Below are 26149 nucleotides of genomic sequence, written 5' to 3'. Positions count from 1 at the left end.
GACAGTGTCACCGCTTTGCGCAGTTAACACACCGATTAATTCTACCTACTCTACAGAGGTACAAATACCGCCCCTGTACCTGGATTTAAAGGCAGTATTTGACAAAAAGAATGCTGATACTTTACCTCCACACAGGTCTTTTGATTGTAAGATTAATCTACTACCTGGTACTATGCCCCCCAGGGGTAATGTATATCCTTTGTCCACTAAAGAGAACTTAGTCTTAGAGGAGTATATTCGTGAGAACCTTGAAAAAGGATTCATTAGGAGATCTTCCTCTCCTGCCGGGGCCGGGTTTTTTTTTGTTAAAAAGAAGGATGGTACACTAAGACCTTGCATTGATTATCGAGGTTTGAACAAAATAACCATTAGAAATGCCTACCCAATTCCTTTGATTACCGAGCTCTTTGATCGTCTAAAAGGCTCCAAGATTTTCACCAAGTTAGATCTCAGAGGGGCGTATAACTTGGTGAGAATTCAGCAGGGACACGAGTGGATGACGGCGTTCAATACCCGTTATGGGCACTATGAATACACAGTAATGCCTTTTGGCCTCTGTAATGCACCGGCAGTATTTCAGGACCTGATCAATTAAGTTCTTAGGGAATTTCAACATGACTGCGTTATTGTATATCTGGATGATATACTTATACATTCTAGAGAGATTGAGACTCACCACAGACAAGTCAGAAGGGTATTGCGCAAGCTTCTTCAACATGGCCTGTACTGCAAATTGGAGAAATGCAGCTTTGACCAATCCCAGATAAACTTTCTTGGTTATGTGATTTCTGGGGAAGGGTTTAAGATGGACCCGGATAAGCTCCAGTCCATTTTGGATTGGCCTTTACCCAGGGGCCTCAAGGCCATTCAGAGGTTTATTGGATTCTCCAACTATTATAGGCGCTTCATTAAGGGTTACTCTTCAATTATAGCTCCTATTACCAATATGACCAGACAGGGGGCTGACACTAAGAACTGGTCTACTGGAGCCCTTCTTGCCTTCAAAACACTCAAGGAACTGTTTGCTTCTGCACCAATTTTAGTTCACCCTGATACGACTCTGCCTTTCCTACTCGAGGTCGACGCCTCAGAGACAGGTATAGGTGCTATCCTGTCCCAAAGGTTAGGTGTGGATAAGCCCTTACATCCATGTGCTTTTTTTTCCAAGAAACTATCAGGCCCTGAGAGCAGATATGACATTGGTGACAGGGAACTACTAGCAGTTATCATGGCTTTAAAGGAGTGGAGACATTTATTGGAGGGCACCTTACATCCTGTTACTATTTTGACAGACCACAAGAACCTGTCCTATATTGGGGAGGCCAAGCGCTTGTCCTCCAGGCAAGCTCGTTGGTCTTTATTCCTCACGCATTTCAATTACGTGCTCACTTATAGACCTGGTTCTAAGAATTCTAAAGCCGATGCTTTGTCTCGACAATATGAACCTTCTGCGATATCTGAGCCGGTTTTGTCTTCTATAGTACCCAGGTGCAATATTATCGCCAACACGAGTCTTAAGATTCACTCTCCGTTGCTTGGTCAGATCATGAAGTTGCAGCATCTGGCGCCTAGACAGACTCCTGGGGCAAGGCATTTCGTTCCTCCTGAACTCCAACTGGAACTCTTACAGTGTTTTCACAACAGTAAGGCGGCTGGGCATCCGGGTATTCGCAAGACATGTTCCTTGATCTCTAAAGATTTCTGGTGGCCTTCTTTACGGAAGGATATTAGGGATTTCATCGGAGCATGTGAGGTCTGTATGAAGACTAAGCAACCTCATACGCTTCCATGTGGGTTGTTACATCCCTTGAACATTCCAGAGAGACCATGGTCCTGTTTGGCTATGGACTTCATTGTAGATTTGCCTGTTTCTAAAAAACAGACTGTGATCCTCACGGTGGTTGATAGGTTTACTAAGATGGCTCATTTTGTGCCCTTAACTAAACTCCCGACTTCTCCTGAATTGGCGGAGATATTCGCGAGAGAGATTTTTCGCTTACATGGGATACCTTCCGAAATTGTTTCCGATAGAGGTTCCCAATTTGTTTCACGTTTTTGGAGATCCTTCTGTTCTCAACTAGGCATCAAATTGAATTTTTCTTCTGCCTATCATCCTCAGTCTAACGGAGCTGCTGAACGTACCAATCAAAAGATTGAACAATATTTGCGTTGTTTTGTTTCTGAACACCAGGACGATTGGGTCAGTTTGATTCCTTGGGCGGAGTTTGCACACAATAATCTTGTTTGTGATTCTACTCGTTCCAGTCCCTTCTTCATGAATTATGGCTTTCATCCTTCCATTCTTCCCTCGGTTTCTCCTTCCCAAGGGGTACCGTCGGTTGATGTTCATGTTGCCAATTTGAGGAAGTTGTGGGATCAGACTCGACAAATTCTCCTACATAATTCCATGTTGTTCAAGAAACACGCTGATAAGCACAGAAGGGCGGCTCCGGTTTTTGTTCCAGGTGATAGGGTATGGTTGAGTACTAGAAACATTCGTTTGAAGGTTCCTTCTATGAAATTCGCTCCTCGTTACATTGGCCCTTACAGGGTTCTGACTCGAATTAACCCAGTTGCGTATCGCCTAGCTCTTCCAGCTGCCTTACGCATTCCTAACTCCTTTCATGTTTCTTTACTGAAACCGCTAGTCTGTAACAGATTTTCCTCCACTATATCCTCTCCTCGCTCTGTTCAGGTTGAGGGTCAGGAGGAGTATGAAATCAACTCCATCATCGATTCTCGAATCTCCCGGGGGAAGTTACAATATCTTATTGGCTGGAAGGGATATGGTCCTGAGGAGAGGACTTGGGTACCTCAGGAGGATGTACATGCTCCTCGCCTCCGCAGGGCTTTTCACTCCCGTTTTCCATCTCGTCCCAGTCCCTTCCGCCCGGTGGACGTTTCTGAGAGGGGGGGTACTGTCAGGGTACCTGTAGTCTCTACCTCAGAGGAGGTGAGAGACTTAGACGTTTATCCTCCCAGAGGGGTTGTTTCTTCCGTTCCTCGCGGTTCCCAGCTAGTAGTAGTCCCAGCTGTGATTGGAGCACTCGGGGCTCAGTGAGTTATCATGGCTTTAAAGGAGTGGAGACATTTATTGGAGGGCACCTTACATCCTGTTACTATTTTGACAGACCACAAGAACCTGTCCTATATTGGGGAGGCCAAGCGCTTGTCCTCCAGGCAAGCTCGTTGGTCTTTATTCCTCACGCATTTCAATTACGTGCTCACTTATAGACCTGGTTCTAAGAATTCTAAAGCCGATGCTTTGTCTCGACAATATGAACCTTCTGCGATATCTGAGCCGGTTTTGTCTTCTATAGTACCCAGGTGCAATATTATCGCCAACACGAGTCTTAAGATTCACTCTCCGTTGCTTGGTCAGATCATGAAGTTGCAGCATCTGGCGCCTAGACAGACTCCTGGGGCAAGGCATTTCGTTCCTCCTGAACTCCAACTGGAACTCTTACAGTGTTTTCACAACAGTAAGGCGGCTGGGCATCCGGGTATTCGCAAGACATGTTCCTTGATCTCTAAAGATTTCTGGTGGCCTTCTTTACGGAAGGATATTAGGGATTTCATCGGAGCATGTGAGGTCTGTATGAAGACTAAGCAACCTCATACGCTTCCATGTGGGTTGTTACATCCCTTGAACATTCCAGAGAGACCATGGTCCTGTTTGGCTATGGACTTCATTGTAGATTTGCCTGTTTCTAAAAAACAGACTGTGATCCTCACGGTGGTTGATAGGTTTACTAAGATGGCTCATTTTGTGCCCTTAACTAAACTCCCGACTTCTCCTGAATTGGCGGAGATATTCGCGAGAGAGATTTTTCGCTTACATGGGATACCTTCCGAAATTGTTTCCGATAGAGGTTCCCAATTTGTTTCACGTTTTTGGAGATCCTTCTGTTCTCAACTAGGCATCAAATTGAATTTTTCTTCTGCCTATCATCCTCAGTCTAACGGAGCTGCTGAACGTACCAATCAAAAGATTGAACAATATTTGCGTTGTTTTGTTTCTGAACACCAGGACGATTGGGTCAGTTTGATTCCTTGGGCGGAGTTTGCACACAATAATCTCGTTTGTGATTCTACTCGTTCCAGTCCCTTCTTCATGAATTATGGCTTTCATCCTTCCATTCTTCCCTCGGTTTCTCCTTCCCAAGGGGTACCGTCGGTTGATGTTCATGTTGCCAATTTGAGGAAGTTGTGGGATCAGACTCGACAAATTCTCCTACATAATTCCATGTTGTTCAAGAAACACGCTGATAAGCACAGAAGGGCGGCTCCGGTTTTTGTTCCAGGTGATAGGGTATGGTTGAGTACTAGAAACATTCGTTTGAAGGTTCCTTCTATGAAATTCGCTCCTCGTTACATTGGCCCTTACAGGGTTCTGACTCGAATTAACCCAGTTGCGTATCGCCTAGCTCTTCCAGCTGCCTTACGCATTCCTAACTCCTTTCATGTTTCTTTACTGAAACCGCTAGTCTGTAACAGATTTTCCTCCACTATATCCTCTCCTCGCTCTGTTCAGGTTGAGGGTCAGGAGGAGTATGAAATCAACTCCATCATCGATTCTCGAATCTCCCGGGGGAAGTTACAATATCTTATTGGCTGGAAGGGATATGGTCCTGAGGAGAGGACTTGGGTACCTCAGGAGGATGTACATGCTCCTCGCCTCCGCAGGGCTTTTCACTCCCGTTTTCCATCTCGTCCCGGTCCCTTCCGCCCGGTGGACGTTTCTGAGAGGGGGGGTACTGTCAGGGTACCTGTAGTCTCTACCTCAGAGGAGGTGAGAGACTTAGACGTTTATCCTCCCAGAGGGGTTGTTTCTTCCGTTCCTCGCGGTTCTCTCGGCCATTTACAAGCCGACCGCGAGGGATCCACTTCCTTATATGACGCGACGCTCAGTAGTCGACGTCATGACGCCAACCCGGGTCGACCTGTCAGTCAAGTCCCAAGCACTAATCAGGACTCGTCGGGGGCGTGATTACCCTCTAGAATCAAGGTATAAAGTAGGCTTTCGGCATCTGCTCATTGCCCTGTCGTGGTTCTAGCCTGTCTAGTCACTCAGTGCTCTTGTATTCTAGTTGTCTCTTTGGTTCTGACCCGGCTTGTTTGTACTACCCTGTTTATCTCTGTTACCCTTTGACTCGGCTTGTCTCTCGCTTACCTGTCCTCTCGTTCCCTCGACCTCGGCTTGTTCCTAGACCATTCTCTACTTACTCCTTACGTTAAGTCCGGCCATTCTAAGGTCCGGTATACGTACCTACCACCTGTTTGTACTCTGCGTGTTGGATCCCTGTCCCGATCCTGACAGAAAGTACATAGAAACATAGAATGAGACGACAGACAAGAACCATTCAGCTCATCTAGTCTGGCCAAATTTGTAAATACTTTAATTAGTACCTGGCCTTAGCATATCTAATATAGCCTTATGCCTATCCCACTCATGCTTAAACTCATTCACTGTGTTAACCTCTACCATTTTAGCTGGAAGGCTATTCCAGATTTCAGCTAAAGCCAGATTTTCCCATTAGGCAGCTGGCAGAGGTTCATGCCGCTTAGGGGTACCACAAGTATCTCTGAGAATGCAGGACTCTGGGATTGCTGGATTCAGATTGACGGAGCCTGATCTATACATGGCGTTGCCCCCACAGCGATCTACTGCAGAGAGGAGGGAGAGTACTGGAGTCTGAATTGCTCTCTCTAATATCCTGTCAGGTGCACACACATACACACTAATTCCCACACTGTAAATGCAGACACACAAAGCATACCTCCCAAAAAGGTGAGCTATGGAATTAGGATGGGATGGGCAGAGCACTGAGGCAGCATCACTGGTGACACCCATGATGGGCAAGTTCGGGGACAATTCACAGGTGTGCCCAAATGAGGGGCACCAGGAAACTGAAGAGAGACGAAGGGACAGAACCCTGAAATCAGGACTGTTTGGAAGGCCTGACAGAGTATTACCCACACTACACTGTTACACACACACATTGCTTCCTAAACCGATACATACAATATACACACACACACACTGCTACCCTCATCCTTGCTTGTTAGCTGTTAATTACCTAACTAAGCATCTATACCATACTGAGCAATGCCAACTGCTGTTGCAGTCTACTAATTAAACTATAGTCTGCTTATAGACAGTAGCCACCCACCCTGACTGCTACAGTTCAGTCATGAACTGTGTTCAAGTTGTAAGCTGGATTATAGAATGCCCATCAATTGAAGTGACTAAACCAAAAATCAATATCAGGACTATTTAGATTCCAAAGAATAATGATGGTCAAAAAAAATTAATCTTAAAACTGGGCCAAAAGACTACGTAGAGACAGGTGCCACTTGGTTTTATAGCCAGCTTAGACAATTTTTACAGCTGGGCAACTGCTGTAACAATAGCAGTACATCAATTGGTGGAAATGTTAATGACAATAATGGCCATTTTCTTACCTCTGAACTTTGCATGTGTTTTAAATTCAATAACCAGCCGGCCATCCTCCCGAATATATATCCTTATGATCTGAAGCCTGGCTGATAGAACACTGTCTGTCTGAATACCTGTGTAGAAATAATAAAAAAGACACTGAGCTCTATTCACCCAGAGTATGGCAAACATTTATTTTAGCAGATTTATAGGGACAAATGCTAACTGACAAAATAATACTAACAATGTTCTTATTTATTTATTTAGCACTTATAAAATACAGAGAATAAAAGAATGAAAATAAACAGAATGTAAGCCATACCGGTCCTCCAGAGAACAGTGTCATAGAAAAATGAAAATTCCATTTCTGTGTGATGCTCCAAGGATGCCCACCCTCTGGGCGCAGTAACATAAATGTAAGAGACGTACAGGGGCACGTGAACCGTTAAGAAGGACTGGGCAGAATCCCTCACCTGCAAAGAATAGTATAACCATGCATAAACCATTAGCAGTCAGGCACAATGGAAAGGTATATTTGCACTCTCTAAATGCATTTGTGGGTTAGTCAATGTAAAAGGTCAGAAGATCATGTTTACTCCATTTAGGACTGATCAATTATCCTGTGAAATTAATGACCTGCCAACCACGGTTCCCTGTGACTGGCATTATTAAAGTGGACCTGCTACTTATCATTAACATCATTGTGAATGACAAAATAGCAAAATATACACTGTTCTACATTTTAACAGGTTAGCAGTTTTCAGATGTTTCAGTAACTTTTTGCATTAAACTATTTACTAGCATGCCACTTCCCTTTTCTGATTGGGTGCTGCTTTTGAGATTCTATAAATCTCTGTAACTTACTTCATAATAAATACAGAATTAATGCAAGGTAGACAAATGTGTACCTCTACTTTTTCAAATTTATATCCTAAAAAGCTAAATCCTTTTTTTGTTTTTGTTTTTTTTCATGATGGGTTCACTGTAAATTCAGGTCTATGAAGGTTTACAGTTTCTTTAAACAAATAGTAATATATTGTAATATGACATGTTATCTATCAGTCAAGCACCTGAAAGTCGGCTGTCACAGCTCCACCGCAAACATCGATGAGTTCTGTCATATCATAATAAGCATCGAAAGTCCAAATGCAGCTTTTCAGATTTAAGTGCTTATAAAGCTGGACAGTCTTTGGTTCTCTCACACTAGGGTCAAACTGGTACGGTCGATCGTAGCCAGGACCCACTGCAATGCTGTCATATGTAACCTCATCCAAAAATCCTGCCTCTAAAAACAAAGCAAAACTAAAGTTAGTACTGGCAGGGAGAAATGTATATTTTAAACAAAAGGTAAATAGGTACAATTGCTAATAGCATTATGCTATGGAAATGTAAAAAAAAATTTTAGTGCAGGCAATTAATTTTTTTGATTTTTACACAGTCAAAAATGCAGTTATTAACAATACTAACCAGTAAAACTTGGTTGAGGCTAAGTAACCTGTAATATTTTTCTGATATCATAGCTTTAAAATTAACTGTGGCTTTCTAAAGGAATTATTTCAATGCTAGAAATAGCAGTGCTTTTGTTATTACAACAATGACATTCAAACTCATCTGGTCAATCAATAAAAGGTCATAGTAAAGTGTCAGAATAAAACTTAAATGTTACATTCTGATTCTGTTATGTTAATTAAATATGCCTGATGTACATAGTGCTGCACTGAATTCTTGCCTGTTACCGGGGCTTTAATTTAACAACTCTGCATGTGTTGCAAACAAGTTCAGTAATGTTTACATTTGTCTGATACTCCACCTCTCGTGGCAATGAGGCTGACAGTCACTATAGCCACTTCCTTATGGAGAACTTCACAAATTGAAGGTGTTCACTTTTTAGCATTATCACACCAATGCATGAGGATACCAAACACTGGGAATGCTTCTCAAAGAGGAACATGAGCATTGGAGTCAATTCTCTCATTGAGATGCAGTGTGAGAAGCAGGAGTGTGACAATTGCTGAGCATACCTCATAGGTTCTTCAATATACGAAACATTGAAATGGACCAGATCATCGATCAGGATGATCTCAGAAGAGGAGTCCTTAGCAACGTGGGATTACAAGTGCATTTAAAAGGTTTTCTTTTTTGCTGAACTTAAACAACACAAATGATACTAAGGCATAACTAAAAAAAAAAAAAAAAAGAGGGACACGCAAATATAGGGATGTAAGTGGTGGTGGGGGGTAGGGGGGCTGTTGTGAGAATATACATTACTTATTAACAAATTATGCAGCAAAAATGTAATTAATTAAGAACAATGTATCTTAACCACACAGACTGATGTCTAAACAAATTTATTGTGGTTTAAAGACACATTACTGTTCTTTACTGCTCTGTTATACAATCACACACTAACAATATGGAGCTCATAGAAAAGTGGGACATTAGGATAGAAAAGAGGGATGGAGAGATTAAACAGGGCCACTTGGGACGTATGCCAATGCCGTTACCTGAAAGGCCTCTAAGGTCGCGAATTGTGACCAGATTGGAGCAGACATGCTGGTGTCGATAGACAGACTCAGACAGCAGGAAGTGTAGGTTATGTAGTGGCATGGTGGAAATGAGAGGCAGCATCCCATCTTGATGTGGGATTTGTACAGATATATGGATCCTGTGAGGAATAAATGAGGAAAGAAATGTGTTGATACTGATCCAAAACATCATTAGTGGTACAACACTAGGCAACAGTACTTTACATTACCTTTTGGGGTACACCTGAGAGCATATGCATTTTTTTTGGTATTGTAAGTTGGGTTTCAAGCCACACAAACTGATAAATATAGCTCCAATCAATGTATGCACTGTGCTAAATTAATGGGACTTAATGCACTTAGGTCTGCTGAAGTCCTTGAGGAGTTAACAGGGCGTCCCCTCTTTTTTACTTTCTAAAGTGCTAAATCAATTTTTTTTAAAAAAGCTGCACTTTTATAAAGTTCCTACATTGCGCCATCAGCTAGCTGGGCGAGTGTGCTTCCTCACACTTTGAGTGCTTGCTCAAAGCACATGTAAGACTTCTCATAGAAAAGCACTGGTTTGAGTGCCTCTCTATGAGAAGCATTGTCAGAGGGTTGTGGCAATTGCTATACATTCGCATTGTGTCCCAATGCTAGAATTAGAAGTAAGTAACATAACACTCCAGAGCTGTAAATAAATCAGTTTATTTTCGCAGCTGGAGCATTTGTTTAAGTGAAAAACCATGGTATGTATAAAAAATCATCCTTCACACACACGATTATGACTGGACAAGGAAAAGCTGGGCCTACGCATTTCAAAGAAGGGTAGATTTAGAATTTCAGAATTAGATTTTGAGGTTTATCTTTGTAAAGATAAACCTTTTTGTGCTTTTGAGCATATAATGTAAAAATTAACATACTAAAAGTTTATACAACAGCAGTTATTCACCAGGTCACAATACTGTAACTTCACTTGTGCTGTAATATTTTTGGAACAATAATTAATTTAGACCAGCAGTTTTAATTCAGTATTTTTGTATGCTTCCGAACGAGCTGCAATGCTTGGCTGACAATGCTTACCTATTGGGATGTTCTTTGTGTTTGACATCTAGATATTTCAATGTTGCAATAAAGGACTGGGCCTGAAAACCTCTTGCAGTCCCAGCTACTACAGGCGTATGACAGATGGCACTGTCTATTCCAATTGTCACGATATTGCTTCTCAGTGGTGTTCCCACGTGTCCTGCCTTATCCACTGCTTTGGCAACGCATCGTACGTGAAATCGTCTACTGAAGTAAATACTGTCCAAGACCTAGAAATGAACAGGACAATGAAACAGCTATCAAGATTTTTTACTTATTTAAATGTGTCACTTGAAACGCCTAAATAAACATGTTTAGCATGCCTCAATTTAAAGATAAGAGAATAGTTAACAACATTGCTTAGTTTGGTGGTTTTCTACTGTGACTTTTAAACATGGGAAATTCAGTCTGACACATAAATCTATAGATTAAAAAATAATAAAATAAATCCACAAATTATATATTCTTTATTGAAAGCAACAGATATCTTCTCAGCAACCTATATATTGTGCATTAGTGTATGTATCCTAATGCCACTGTTCATTGCTCAGAACCCTTCCTCTAAGCCATGCATAGAATGACCACAACTTTTGGAAATGTATGATTGCTCAATATAATTTACCTAACCTCAGATGGATCAGGTTAGCCCTACCTTAAATTACAGAAATATATTTGTGACTAGACTACTTTATGCTTACCATGTGATTGACTCCTGTGAAAGGTGTGGTGTCGGTGATTGTTTCAAATGGAGATCGAGCTCCATTGGAGTCGGTAGGTGTTGCCACCTCCCAGCTGAATAAAATAGTGGACTGATTGATACCGGCTTCTTCACAACGCTCCCTCATAACAGAATACTTGGGAAAGTGGGGGTCACAGGGTGTGACACACACTAATGGATAACCGGGAGATGGCGACTTCTTGGTGCTTTCCTTGGTGACCTCTTCTACATGGTCATAATCATTCAACGATACCACCTGCAAATGAAAAAAAACATATTGCTTTTAGACAATCAGCAGAATGTCAAATTTGCTCCCAGAAACACAAATCAAAATGTAATTGTGTTATGGAATCACTATCTTTATAGTGCGTGGCATATGATGGGGCAGAGTATTGTTTCCATCTTCGTCACACTCGATTATTAGGATTAGGACTCTGTAAATCACACTACCCCAATAAAGTGAAATACATACTACGAGGACTACTAAAATGTAAGTTCGACTGGTTGACAATGACATTTACCATAATGTTATACCACCATTTTTATAATAAAATCCCTATTAATGGACACAAGAAGTTGTATGGTAATACGAAATATAAATAATGCATCAGAAATCCTTTTCAAAATTACCTTTGGTTAAATTAACTTTTCCTTAAATTTTCTATCACTGCAATCATTTTGTACAGTTAGCTGTAAGTTGTACACAACAACATCTAGTGAACAGTGATAATTAATAGCAATAATACACATCACCCACTGTACAGTATGACTATTCACTGTCCAAACTGATTGTACTGTGTATATTGTAAGCAATGTGGATTACTTTAGGAATATATGAGTATATAAGTCAAGAGTATATATAGTCCAAACAGTAACTCATAGTATTACAGTAAATATTTCATATCAGTATATAGCTATATCCTATTACTTTGAGTAATCAAATGATGGCTATGTGTAAGGAATGATGATAGCACAAGGCTACTTTTCACTTATCTCCTTGTATGTGTTAGATGTATTTAAAATGATGGGTTAAAATACCCTACGTTTAAATAACTTACTGTTGATTGTTTTTTTTTTAATTTTCATTAAGGTTTATTTCAACTGTGCTATCGAGTAGTGGAACCTCCATATCAACTGCTCTCAGGTAGAGGGGTCAGTGTGATTCTAAATTTAACTGTGGCTAGCCTGGTTATAAGTGATACTTGAAGCAACGCTCTGGTATGTGAAGCTATGAGCCATGGATTTGAAGCTCCTAGGATGTACTTACTATTGGTGGTGATGGTAAAATCAGACTTCCTGCAGCTTCCTGATCTAGAATTGTAACAGTAGCAGTGGTGATATCACCCAGAACAGCCTCAACAGGGTCATCTGGTCCAAGTACCAAGGAAAAGGATTCATGCCACTCCCTGTCATCATTTGATAGGATTTCCACCTTGAATATGATATGATCCATGCCTGCAAAATACAGTGGGTTTAACTTGTGATTATGATTTATCCAATCTACAGAAAAGGTCAGTCCATGATTTTGTATTCAGTTAGATGCTGGCTTACCACGTTATGGGGTACAGGAATTTTACTTGCTTGTGTATGCATAACAATGACATACGTACATCAAAGGTAATAGTGTGAGGATGATACCGCTGGTGCAATTAGCACTCTGGAGCTTAACATTGTTCAAAGGGAACCCACATTAGGTATATGGCATTAGCATGGCGACTCATTATTCAATTTGAAAATTACTTCAGCTAGCCATTCCTCAAGTGTACTATAATTAATGGTAAAATATATATATACTGAATCTGTGTGGCTTAGCCATCGATGTAAACAGAAGTATGGGCAGAGAGCACCAATGTAACAGCCGCATCATGCTCCAACAACACAAGTCACATATTTGCCCAAATGAAGGCTGACTGTAAATATCAGGCTCCCACCAGGTCAGGACCGAGATTCAGGCCTTAGGGAACTGCACAGCCACATTGGAGACCAGAGTTAAGTAGGTGTCCAGAGCACATAATTTGGTTCTTGACCATACCAACGATTTAAGCAACCATCTGGCGGCAGTGGAGACCTCCATGCAAGACCTGGCAAATTGGTCAAAGATAGGTGTCAGCCTATCCAATGCCCGGATCCACGGGGATAGGTTCTAGCTTATCCTATTAGAGATCTCAGATGAAAAATGGGAAATTGACAGAGCTCACCATGTCAGGCAAGCCCAATGCAGCGAAGGGGGCAGCCAACAGTTTAATATGATGTGCTTGTATCTACCAAATGGGGATCCAGAAAAAGTGGGTGTGTCGATTCAGTGATAAGCTTTTCAAATGTTTCAAATGATTAAATATTTTTGGATAAAGTTTTCAAATGATATATGTTGCAAATGTTGTAACATTTTGATATTTTTTTAATACATGATATTTTTTGATATTTGAATATACTGTAATAATTATTTTAAATATGTATCCAAAAATATTAAATTATTTGGAAAGCTTATCCAAAAATATCAAATCAAGACCTTAACATGACACTTTTCCAGCAATTTATTTACTACTTGCGTTGTGTACTATGTCATGCCCTGGATAGCGCCAATGAGTTGCTTGTGATATCTTTTGCTCAGTTAATTCTATGATCTTAAACAATATTACATGGGCCACCTTGAAGGTGCAAACATGTTCTAATACTCTGAGCTATTTATTTCACACACCAACAGATAACCTGATTAGGCAATCTAGGAAAGTGTGGTCATGAATGACACTCAACATTCTCACATTGTAATAAATACTGCAAGTCACTCACCAGGACTAAATTTAAGAACACGGCTTTTAGGGTAATAATCCACACCAGACTGAGCAGATCCATCTCGTGTGCTACAACGCACTTTTGATGTCCTGTTTTGGTCTCCTCTTCTTATAACTTTGATATTTAACGTAGCTATGCCATCTGGTTCTCGAGGCTCTCGAATTTGGTAAGTAGCCTCTTCAAATTCAATTGTGGGAGCTGTTGTGAGATAAGTGAGATGTTTAGAAATGATGTGCAAGAATATCCTATAGACACTGACTGTCTTTTGTACATTGTGCTGTAATAGTTTAATTTCTCGGCTTACAGCTCAACTATATATAACAAATAAAAATAAAGAAAATTAAATCTATACATTGTACTAATTAGCCAGATTGTCAACAGATGTATAGTTTTATTTAAACATTATTCTAATTGTTGATAAATGATATGTTCTTACCTCTTAGCGGTAGACATGGAGTTGGTCATGCACCCAAAGATCCCGGAAGCCCTTATATGCCCCTGGACAATTTACGTTGTGAGATGATGCACACATCATTTTGAGGAGGGCCATAACATATGCAGCTACCAATCTATCTGCAGCTGCCATTGTGTGAAGGCTAATACGAGTGAAGGGTTTTATATACATACCCCTCACTTTCTCATTTGAGATATTACCTCTTAGATAAAAACAGCAAGGTGAATTGTTAGTGTAGGACTCTCCTAAGAAGTTTGCCTTGACGGGCAGGTGAGTTTACAATTATATAGCCATTGGAGTGATACCAAAAATCTCCAGTTATTTAAATGTGCGTAGGGATTTGGAATAGTGAGCAGGTAAATCTATTCATTGCTTTTGTTCTATGTATTGGGGCTGATGTATCAAAAAAAGTATACAATTCAATACGTAGTTTGCAGCAGTGTACAATACATGCATGTCAGTTCATACAACCAACACCTTTAACTAAGAGCCAAAAGCGCTTCTGCTGAATTAACTATACGGCAACATTGCGTGATAGAAATTGGCTGCAGTAAGCAGTGTCGGTGAGCGGCAGAGTTCTAGGTAGATGTTGTAGTGAAGCATAAAACTTAACAGTCAAATAAAAAGAAAGAAACTTTATAGCTAACAGGGAGACTCAAACTTAGGCCTCATTACGTCCATAACTGATCGGTAAGTAATGGGTTAGGTGGGGCAATCTGCGGTCAATGGGCTTGTTTGCATTGTGGAAGGGAGGTCTGTCACTGGGTGGCTTTTCTGTTTGGAGGGGTTTCCATATAAATCTTCCCAACCCACCCATGATATATTAAAACGCGATTGTTTGGTCGCTGTAGGTAGGCATGCCTTTTCATAGTGGTAATACTGTTGTATTTTATTTCTTTTTTTGTTATTATTCAAAGTTTGTTAACATAGAAATCGCAAACATTTAGAAAATACCATGTGCCAGGCGAAAGCATATGGAGCGAAAGATTGTTACAAAATCTGAAAGGATAGACATGTATTTAGGAGTGACAGTATAATGGTTGGGGTGATATCGTGGGGGACTGGAGTATATGTCCCAAACGTGTATCGGTAACTAAGCTTTATCAGTAGGAGTATCAGAATATTACTAGGAATGCAGACATGTGGTTCGAGTTCCACTAGGGTATCATTACACAGCTGTGGGCCGTTTGGTATGTCCTGTAAGTAGTGTGTTGTTTAGACCGTGTGGTGTTGTGTGGCGCAATGTAGTTGGCGTTAGCGGTGCAGAGCTTTACGGATCTAGCAGATCAGGTTTCTTGTGCCACAAGGTGTCCGGGTTCGTGTGTCAGTCTTCAGTGTGGCCAGAGTAGGGTGGTTTGTGCTGTGCTCATTGCTCATGAGTATGTATAGGGTCGTACATGTGTGTAGCGTTGTATGGGTGTCCTCCCTGAGTGTGGGGAGGGGGGGAGGGCGGGAGATGCTTATGTGGGTTTCTCTTTGCGGTCTTGTATCCCATTAGTTATGTTGTTGGTGGATTGTGTAGAAAGTGAACTTCGAGGGTAGTCTGAACTGTAGGTGGGGGCAGGGGGAGGAGGGGGTAAGCATATGGGGGGAGAGTGGCCAAGTGTTAATTTTTAAATGCTTTCTTATAGTCCTTTAATAAAATGTCTAAACTCCTACCCCTTGTAAAAACACACCCACATATATGTGTTTTTAAGAATAAATCAATGTGAACCTTGTGAAAGAATTTACATATAGTAATTCCCATAAGCAGCTATTTGACCTGGGGTTATCTCATCACAGGATGGAGAGTACACTGATGCAAGTGTGACAAATTTTCATTTGTTTTTTACTTTAATGCATGACTTCAGTAAGCACACATTCTAAACAAACAAACAAACAAAAAAAATGGGTGCATGCTATACAAACTGTTACATGTGTTGCACCTATTCTCCACTACAAAATCTTTTTTATGAAAACCATTAAAAACCTGATGAATATAATTAAATATACATCTGTGAATAATTTTACTTATAATTAATTTAAGAATTATATTGAATTGTATCATTTGATTATTTTAAAGTACAAGATGTTTTTACCATCTTCGTCGTTGGATATGGTGATTGTAGCCATGTCAATTTTCCCAATCCGTGCCCCACTCCAATGATTTCCAAGGGGATTGCTGAGATAAATCTTAAATTTTTCTTCTGGCTCAAACACAGAATCATCGTTGATCAACACAGTACAGTTTTTCACCTGCCAAGACAGTTACCAGGGACTGTGAACAAGCATTACGCATATTACAATAATGTGCCCCAATTTTCGCCTGAGTTACATGTTACCTCATTTTGAGATACCCTGCACCAGAAAGTGAATAACTGACCTGATTTTGCAATAATAGAATATGCTCCAGAATTTCATCAATGTTCAGAGATACTTAAAATAATAGTGAAATATCTACGATACTAACAACCACTTAATTGGATGTAATAAAAATCTAGAATATTTTTTAAAATATTTTATTATTTCTTAATAGTTTGTTCCTGGAGAATATATTTAACAGATGTAGCAGGCAGTGTGTGGAGGACTGTAAAAGTGTTACTTTGTGAAAAAACTATGATTAGTTGAAGGGTTACGATACAGGGCAAATAATATAATAGAATTTTTTGTTAACTTCTTTTCAATAATTTATAGCACAAAGGTGGATACGCCTGCTAACACTCCCTGGCAGCGTGAATATATGTTTAAAGAAAGCTGTCTGTAATCCAATAATTCATAAAATTTAGTGTTTATTACAAAATTATAAAAATGGTATCACAGCAGCCTTCAGTAAAAAAAAAAAAAAAAAACAGTGTCAATGAAGAAAAAAGCAATCGATCACAGTGCATAGTGAAACACACATACGCGAGTGCTAGGGTATGCAATCGAAGGCAATGAACAGAATACACCACCTCCCACAAGCAGTGCATCAAGAGGCAATATACATACAAAGTCCAGGACCAGGACGGCACTATATATAAATATATATATATCGATCCTCACAAAGGGGTGGTCCAACAAAGTCTGACTGAGGTATGAACCTCAGGAACCCAGTGGTGACCAGTCTGGGAGTTAGCGTTCCTCCTCCTTACATATTATTACATTCCGCCCCTGAACTTTAGTAATTCCATGTATGAAATTATTAAACTATCCATTCATGTTATTTGGATTGTTTCTATATTTATTGACTCAATCAATCCCAATTGATGTGTAAAAAGTAATAATAAATGAAATTATTAGGTATATCAAACTCACTATTTAAGCCAGAAGGTCTGCAAGTGTGAAGTTTAAAGATCCATTTTACCTTGCAATAATCTAACTTGGACCTACAATCTCCACCTCTATATGGCTTAACAATCCTATTGATACCCTGTACGGAATGTTTCCAAACATCTAATTTATTGCATGTGGAAAATACTATTAATCCATGATCTAAGATCTATAAGAACAATCTAGCCAAGCTTATACTTGAAATGTTTAATTAAACCACACATTTGAAATCTAAACTCCGACAGACTAAGAGCAGACAGTGTATATAAAAGTCATCATAGATAATAGACTAACAGCAGACAACATATTTTCTTCTATTTAGTTGCAGACACCATAATTAATATTAATACTATTTTACAATATTTTGCTCTAGTACAACTCTTGTAAATCAGTGCAGCTATGTATGTAAATCAATGCAGCCTTGTCACTATTAAAGTCAGAGTAAAATATTGGGTACTTCTGAAAAGAGCTTGCTAACCTTCTCCCCTTTCAGAAATGCCAGGCGGGAATCATCAGAGTTTTTTCTTTCTTCAAAGTCGTCCATCACCAAAGCTGTGAAAGACTGAGTGTAACAACGTACTGAGGACTCGTAACTTAAATCTCCACTACGGATGACAGGGAGATGTAGGACTCCATCTTTCTCCTTCACTGTGAAGACATCTTTACTGAACTGCATGCTGGGAACTGTAAAAAAGGGAGTAAAATAATCTTTGATAAGCATATAATAAATACCTATGCTACCATATCCGATGATTGAACAAATATACAGTAGTGCCATTGTAAGAGGTAAGACGAAATTCCCAAAGGGCATATTAAGAGCGGTCTACAACACCAACATTTCTCATACGCCAACTGATTTCTTCCCATACTCCTAAATCTCACCACAAGCTAATCCCGATAGTTCTGTAACAATATATCATACCATCCTGGAACGTATCGTTAATTGTAACCGTAGCCTGGAATGGTTTTGTCAATTCTGCCCCTTGCGCAGAGCTTAGGAACACCACAAACGTCTCTAAACCTTCAATCACTGGGTGCTGGGCATCATCCATTATCGTCAGAGTGCAGTGCTGTAAGAAAGAACCAGCTTTTATGCATCATATAAAAATCTATTTGCATCCTCTAATAAAAAGAAACCAAATTAACAGAAAACTGCTAAAAAAAAGTCACTTAGTGGATTAATTTTGTGAGGGACCTAGATGGAGTGCAGCAAGGCACAGATCTCAGTAGCACTTCTGAGTAATACAGAGTTCTAAGAAGCCATTCAAACTGCACAAAGTACCGGTACTATATAAGTATGTATATTTACAGAGTGTTGTGCATACTGGAACTTAAATGTCACATCCAACTGTAATCTGGCTATTTTCTTATTGAGCCTTCTCAGTGGCTCTAGAGACATGTTTCTCAACCCAGTCCTCAATGACCCCAGCAGTTCTAGTTTTGTATATATCCCAATTGGAAAACAATGGAGATAATGAGCATTTTGACATATGAAGTTTGTGTTATCCATTCAGTAGTTGCCCATGTTTTAGGATGTTTGTTGTTGCTAAGCTCATCAGTGCATCTATCTATTTTTACAGATTCTGACACACCCAATATTCTGGGTATTTAATATCTGAAATTAATTTAATCAAATGTTTCATTTTGATTGACACTTCTTTGCACCTTGTGATGAGGAACAACATGAAGAGAACCCAAGTGTAATGTTCTCATTAAGAATCACCTCTACACATTTTGCTAGCTGTCTTGCACACAAAATAAGATGCACTTTCAAACTTTTGGGCTTATGATCAAAAAATAACTTTGCACATCCACTGTTCCTACACATTTCTCTGTTTATCGTCATGCATGTACTCATTGGGTGTGTATCTTAAAAGTATATAATTCATTGGGGGGGATATCTTATGAACTGCAGCCTTTACGAACCCTCCCCTTTCCCCCCGGAGGAGACTTGCAATCTTTTAACTGGGTAATGACCAATCAGAGGCTTCTCACTCAGGTGCCTCTGAAAGACTCCCTCCGTGCATGCGTGCGCACAAGCAGCATACTGCTCTGAGGTCTGGATGCTGGTCTGAAATACACAGGGGGGAGGCAGGCACGCTCAAATAGAGCTCAACTGACACTTCCATTAGCTCAGGTGAGATAATGGAAGCGGGAAGAAACCCTCCTGGCTTGTTGATTGACAGCCAGGGAGTGTTTCATTAATTATTTTTAAAAGTACCAATTTGTAGTAGAAATCAACACTTTTATAAACTGTAATTATTATGGGATACTCCTCACTCATAAAGCACAGATTAAAGTCTGTCTAGTTTTATAAAGCAAACAATGCCTCTTAAGGTTTCTGTGCAAGTTCTAATGAAACCAAAGTTTACATGGTTGAAGATAACTGTAAAAAACTTTTTTTTTTACAAATCCTGTTAAGTAACTGCAAATATTGCTTGGCAAGATGCTATTAATTAGGTAACATTACTTTAGATTTTATTTCAAACTTACTTCTACTGTTTTTCCGGCCCTAAATTCTATCTTCTTGGAACTAGGGATGTAGTCAATTCCTGGAGTGGCAGATGGTGGGTCAGATGTGCGAGTGGCACACCACACTGAAGTTGGAACAGAAAGGTCTGGTCCACTCCTGATAACTGGAATATCAACAGAACCTATAGGGCAGGAGCAAAGATTAGATCACACGAACATTCCAAACAGAAAACAATACATAATGTACATTACATGCAAGATCAATTGAACCAGTCCGATTTCTAATATTCACAGTTACAGACTATTCCAATGTAACACACTTTTTTCACCTTTTACATTGCATAGGTCACCCTGCTTGTTTCGAGCTTGGAAACTGTTTGATCCCCAGACATAATCGATATTGTCACAATCCATATGCTTTCATTTTTTAACCTAGTAAAATGATATAATTGAAAAATAATCTAATCTACTACTTGTCATTAATTCATCAATAGCTAGCCATTATGTACAAACTCCATGCTAAACATGAAGTATACATTCAGCCTTTTTTCGTGGTTCCTGGAATATTAATGTTATTTTATATTACCCACTATATCCTGTTATTATTAGCCATCTCTATGGTAGTCGTGGCAATCAAACCTCAGGTGGGTGCAGGTACCCGCCACAATGCAGATGGAGATCTAACCAGTAAGCTATCTTATCAGGCTATCTTGTATCATTCTTATTTGCTGATTAACAGTACCAAGTAGAATTGTGTGAAATTGAACATTTATTTTGCGACATGGCTGAGGTTGCCATTTGTTTAGAATTTTTACCTGCATCTTCACTGACAGTAAAAGTGACATTTCCTAGAGAAACAGTGGAGGCATCATTTGGTCCTTCAATTACAATCTTAGCTGCCGCAATGCTCCCGATCCTTGCATTCTCAGATGCGTCTGTCAGGGCTATTTCAAATTCCTCTTCATCCTCATATTCACTGTCATCTATTAGTTGGACATTGCAGGTGGACATGGTAACTCCTGGACCGAAAACAATACGGTTTTCATTGGACATCGCTCTGGACTTGAAATCAGAGCCTGATTCCATTGCATAGAGGCTGCTGCCCTTTGCGGATTTGGCTACGGTGTAGCAAACGGCTGAAACAACGCTTCCTGGATCACCTGAAAGAAAATACAACGGTTTCTTCAAAATGATGTGAACAATACTTATCATGGTTATCCATTCCTGCTGTTTCATTTAATTATATTTTCCCCTCCTTATAAAAGTTACTGTAATATTGCTATTGTCCTTCAACAAAGGAAGTGCACATGTTTCTTAATTTATGGTAAAGCGAAATTAAATTTTTAGTAATAGCCTCAGCATTTTTGCTCAGTTTTTCATTTAAAATTCCTGTAGGCTATAAAACTACTTTATAACACCAGAAAAAGCAGGCAAACACAATTTGGATACAAACATCCTCAGAATGAAAAAAATATGTTTTGAATCAAGAAAAAGGAAAGACAGAAACTCATCAAAAGGTAAATAAATACAGCAACAGTTAGATGTTAGAACCAAGGTAAATCTCTAAAATTAAAACTGCATGTGCATGTTACCTTTAACGGGACACTCCAGACCCCAAAAGCACTTAACTTTGTTTCCACTTTACAAAATATGCAGTTTCAATTGAAATTAGCACTTTTATAAATGAACCTGGTTACACTCCTTGGCTGTCAATCAGACAATCAGTTTGGTTAGCTCAGTGTTGATAAACTCAAAAGGCAGCAACTGCCTAGAGCAACTGCCTTGCGAAGACTTCTCATTGAGCTGCATTGGGAAGTCTGTGATTGGACAGCCACTGAAAGTGTGGGCGGGGTTAGAAAGGGAGGGCTTGCAAAGGTCTCAGACAAGAGATCTGCAGTTTTTGCAAACTGCTTTTAGATGTACTGCTAATGAAAAAAATGCTTAACGAAAAGCATGCCTGTTTTCATTCGGGGTTTATCTAATAAAAAGCGATTTCATTTTTTTTTTTTTGTGTATTGGGCAGTGGGGTGTCCCTTAAAACTGCAAGTAAGTAAGAGGCATACAAACATGGGTTTGCTGGGGAGCGAGAAGAACGTAAGCATAGAAATACTGCCAAGGAAGGGATATACTGACTGGGTACAGATATATGGACATACTGACGTAAGAGAGAAGGAAATTCCACATTAACTTTAGAAGAAGTAAAATGAGGTAAGGGGTGGTAATGGAACTGCTACCTGGGAATTCAAGAGGACATGGTAGAGTTCAGATGCTAGGTGCACCTCCTGATTCTTTATACTGTAGGACTGTCATTTTCCCAGTTTTGTTTTAGGAACTAAAAATCCCTTTCTGAATTCAAAATATCAAACAACTTTATCCCAAGAATTATATACCACTATACAGCTGTGCTTGCAAAAGAAGGATCCAGATATTTATTGTAGTTATACTAATATGATAAGGTTTTAGTTTTAAAACACAGTTATATTTTTTAAGAAAACATCCATCAGATTGTCTACTACTCTACTTGTTTGTAATTGTGCTTGGATAAATAAACACACATGATATTTCTAATTTTTCCCTGCAGAGGGCTCCTAATACACATTATAGACATTTCATCATTGCTAAATAAGTTTGGATTTATTAACGCAACACTAATTTGCAGTAAAAACTAAACTATACATTTTTATTTAAAATACCCACACTGCGAGTATTTTTGAGCAGGTGTTTTTATTTTTTTATTTAAGTATCTATTATACTGCTATTCTTTGTTTAGGGAAAATTAACTAGCTGTGATTTAATTAATTGACCTTAAAATGTCTTCAATCTTTAACCGAGGCAATTACACAAAGTAACAAAGTCATAAAAGAAAGAAAAGAACATTAGCAAACGTACGCAATGCTTTTATTTACACGCATGTAGAGATTACTTCAGTGCAGGAAACCAAACTACCGAAAAAAATCAACATTCCTAGTTGCACTGATCATCTATCTCATATTCAGATATTTACATTTACATATTTTGGGCCCACTCTATCTTCCACTGGAGGTAAATTTCACCAAATCATTCCTCATTGATTAACTTGATATTCTCTGAGAAAGAATATCTCTGCTCCCCATGATAGGCACCAGGATCAGATGGGATTGTTATGTTATCGGGCATCCTTGAACTCCACAACTTGATCACAAATGCACCACTCCCCCACACCATGTTCACACCATGTATATTAAATTGCGTAACTTTTCTATTTTCTTCTAAAGTACTAGTCAGCTCCTGAGCATCAGTAGACATTAAAATGCCCGTAGCTCTTAAGGATTTTAAGCCAATGAGCAGGGTTCCCGATAACTTCTTTAATTATGTATCTGACTATACATTCACTTCACTTTCATTAACCTCTTTTAATTCGATAAGGAAATTATAAAAGACATGTTAAAAAAAAAAAAAAAAAAAAACATATATATATATATATATATATATTAAAACAAAATTACTCCTGCACTCATGCTCAAACATCCCTTGATAACCGGGTGCCAGCCAAAAAACAGCTTTGATATCCAAAAAAATCCAAATAGATGGCAGACTTTTATGATCCTGATGAAAATCCTTCAAGTAGGACTGAAACGTTGATCGCTGATGTTTTAATTATTCTTCAATAAACTTTGGACTTTTAAAACCGTGAGTGCAGCCATCTATTTTGATTTTTTTATATATTTGTATATATATATATATATATATATATATATATATATATATATATATAAAACAATGGTGGTGTTCTAATAGCAGCTGAAATTAGATAATGATTAGAACTGGCAAAATGGGTATATCTAATCATACAGACACCCACCAACGACTTCTACAATGATAATAATTGTTGATATAATATATCCCCTGCACATCAACATTTTCAGTTTCAGATCCTGCTAAGGAATTAAGTGTAGCAACAACACTGATATCCATTGGAAACACTGTCATTGGCGAACAGACCCTTTAACGATGAGTTGAAAAAGAAAAACTAAAACACACAGCTGTTTATTATTTGAATAACAAGAAGGGATTGTTATCTATGTGTTCACGCCGTCATGACGTCATGTGTATCCTGTACCCTGCATTTAAATAAAGAACTTAAAAACACAAACCTTTTCTTTCAATGGGCACAGAAACAGAGCCAGCACTCTCATTGGTACGGTATATTTTCTTATCAAACTGCAAAGTAGGCTCATCCTCTGTGTCATTAATATTGACAGTAGCTTTTGTGATGCGGCCCAGTAACGCATAGGCTGGCATGCTGAGCTCCACGGTAAACCTCTCTATGTTCTCGTACACCTGGTCGTCATTGATAATGATTGTACAAGCTTTGGTGTCTTCTCGTTCATCAAATTGCACCTGGATGAAAATTTTAGCATGTGAGCTATGTGGATAAGAGAGTGCTGATTTCAAACAAAATATTTCGCTGATCTGACTGCACCCCTCGGAAATGCTGAAACAACTGTGTGAGTAAAGAATAGAAAAAGACATGATAGTACACCTCCCTGCTGTCCCCCATTTGACTGCGGAAGTGCTCTCTGCACGGTCCTAGTACCCTCAGGACAGCAATAGTGCATCTAATGAGTTTATGCAGTGATGGCTGGGACAGTTGGGATGGAGGTGACAGAGCCCTGAAATCAGTTATGTACTGAGGCCATAATTTAATATTGTATAAGGTCTCACTTTAATATTGTGATAAGCTTTTCAAATGATTTAATATTTTGGATAAACTTTAACTTTTTTCTTTTTAAACTCTTAAAATATCAAAACATATATTATATTAAAAAAAATATAGATCTATTTAAATATTACAATACTAAAATATTTTTCACAATAATGTAAAATAATTTTAATGTATCCAAAAATCTTAAATCATTTGACAAGCTTATCCACAAATACGAAACAGAGGCCTCAATCAGGACAAGACAAGGTTTTGACAGACACAATTGACAGATTCAATGGGTGTTCTGCTGTAGATACACAATATATAGGTTTATTCTCTAGTTAATTACAAACTTAATTTACAAAATTAGGGCCAGCATTGACAAACATAGATTTAGATTTTTTTCTTTGTTTTCCACCTATTTTGGCCTGGATTTTACAAATACAATTACAACTTACATATTCTTCTGTAGTATAATACTTTGTATAGTTTAAAACAAACAAACAAACAAACAAACAAACTCACTACATAACAAATACGTGTTTATTGCACATCTGAATATAGTATGTGTAAATTATTCACTTTTAAACACTATAAAATATTTAATTGGTGGATCTTTCTGGAGTACAGGAAGTTTAATAACTATGTTTATCTAAAACAAAATTCACATACCTGGCGATAGTTCCCAATTACTTAAACATGCCTATAAATAAACTATATATGCATCAGCTAAAATGCAATACATTTTTTCTTGACCTATAAAATGAAGCTTTCCACACTTAACACAGTTTCTGTAGCTGTAGCACTTTGTATTTTATTGTACATGGTATCTATTATGTTTACTACCTCGTGGCACAAAGTGCTGACACAGAGTCATTACCTAGATTCCTACAACATTCTGGAATATCCCAAGATATTAATAAAATGAGGATCAAGTGTCAATTTTTACTATCAAAACTGCCTTTTTCTTTTAAAGAGGAATAGTATTTTATTCTATTACCGTAGCTTATTGCGTACCTATGGGGCATATCTGATCTTATATTGCTATATGTAGAATTAAACTTGTACCTTCCTGACATTATTCATCAACAAGGAAATAAAAACAACAAATATGACTGCTGTATGGATGCACATTCATCCACTTCCTCTAATAATTCTAAGTGATTATTAGTGACTTGATAAGATCTGTAGCATGTAGTACTAAAATGTGGGGATGACTGAATGCACTTGCACATTTGCAGTCTTTATATATGGAAGGTAAAAGGAATACATGTTCAGGTGAGGCTATATTTGAATCTACATACTGCAATCTTTAAGTTTGGATTCCAATTTTGTTGAATGGGTAAGACAGTGACCGGCAACAGAGGGTTGTAGTCAATGGAGTATATTCGAAGCTTGGGCTTGTCACCAGTGGGGTACCTCAGGGATCTGTAATTGGACCCATTCTCTTAATATTTTTATTAGTGATATGTGATATTGCAGGAGGTCTTGATGGTAAGGTATGTCTTTTTGCCGATGATACTAAGATATGTAACAGGGTTGATGTTCCAAGAGGGATAAGCCAAATGGCTAATGATTTAGGTAAACTAGAAAAATGATAAGAGTTGTCCCATAAGTGCAAGATAATGCACCTTGGACTTAAAAACCCAAGGGCAGAGTACAGAATATTTGATAGACTCCTAACCTCAACATCTGAGGAAAGGGATTTAGG

At 38.8% G+C, this 26149-nt stretch overlaps 1 protein-coding gene across 1 annotated transcript in view; it reads right to left on the bottom strand.

Annotated features, from left to right (window-relative positions):
• Positions 1-26149, bottom strand: part of FRAS1 (Fraser extracellular matrix complex subunit 1) — a 425273-nt gene that overhangs the window by 16854 nt on the left and 382270 nt on the right. The window contains exons 55-68 of the mRNA XM_063458710.1: positions 23888-24134; positions 20570-20914; positions 19776-19936; positions 18205-18352; positions 17761-17966; positions 16073-16229; positions 13538-13738; positions 12015-12202; positions 10728-11003; positions 10027-10259; positions 8944-9104; positions 7510-7724; positions 6762-6912; positions 6466-6573 (exon numbers count right to left, since the gene is read on the bottom strand). Of these exons, the coding sequence (XP_063314780.1) occupies positions 6466-6573; positions 6762-6912; positions 7510-7724; positions 8944-9104; positions 10027-10259; positions 10728-11003; positions 12015-12202; positions 13538-13738; positions 16073-16229; positions 17761-17966; positions 18205-18352; positions 19776-19936; positions 20570-20914; positions 23888-24134 (2797 nt within the window). The remainder of the gene's footprint in view (positions 1-6465; positions 6574-6761; positions 6913-7509; positions 7725-8943; positions 9105-10026; positions 10260-10727; positions 11004-12014; positions 12203-13537; positions 13739-16072; positions 16230-17760; positions 17967-18204; positions 18353-19775; positions 19937-20569; positions 20915-23887; positions 24135-26149) is intronic.

The sequence above is a fragment of the Pelobates fuscus genome, chromosome 6 (assembly GCF_036172605.1).
Source record: "Pelobates fuscus isolate aPelFus1 chromosome 6, aPelFus1.pri, whole genome shotgun sequence".
NCBI classification, from domain to species: Eukaryota; Metazoa; Chordata; class Amphibia; order Anura; family Pelobatidae; genus Pelobates; species Pelobates fuscus.
Note: the sequence above shows the minus strand (reverse complement) of the source record. Positions and strands in the feature narration are given on the sequence as shown.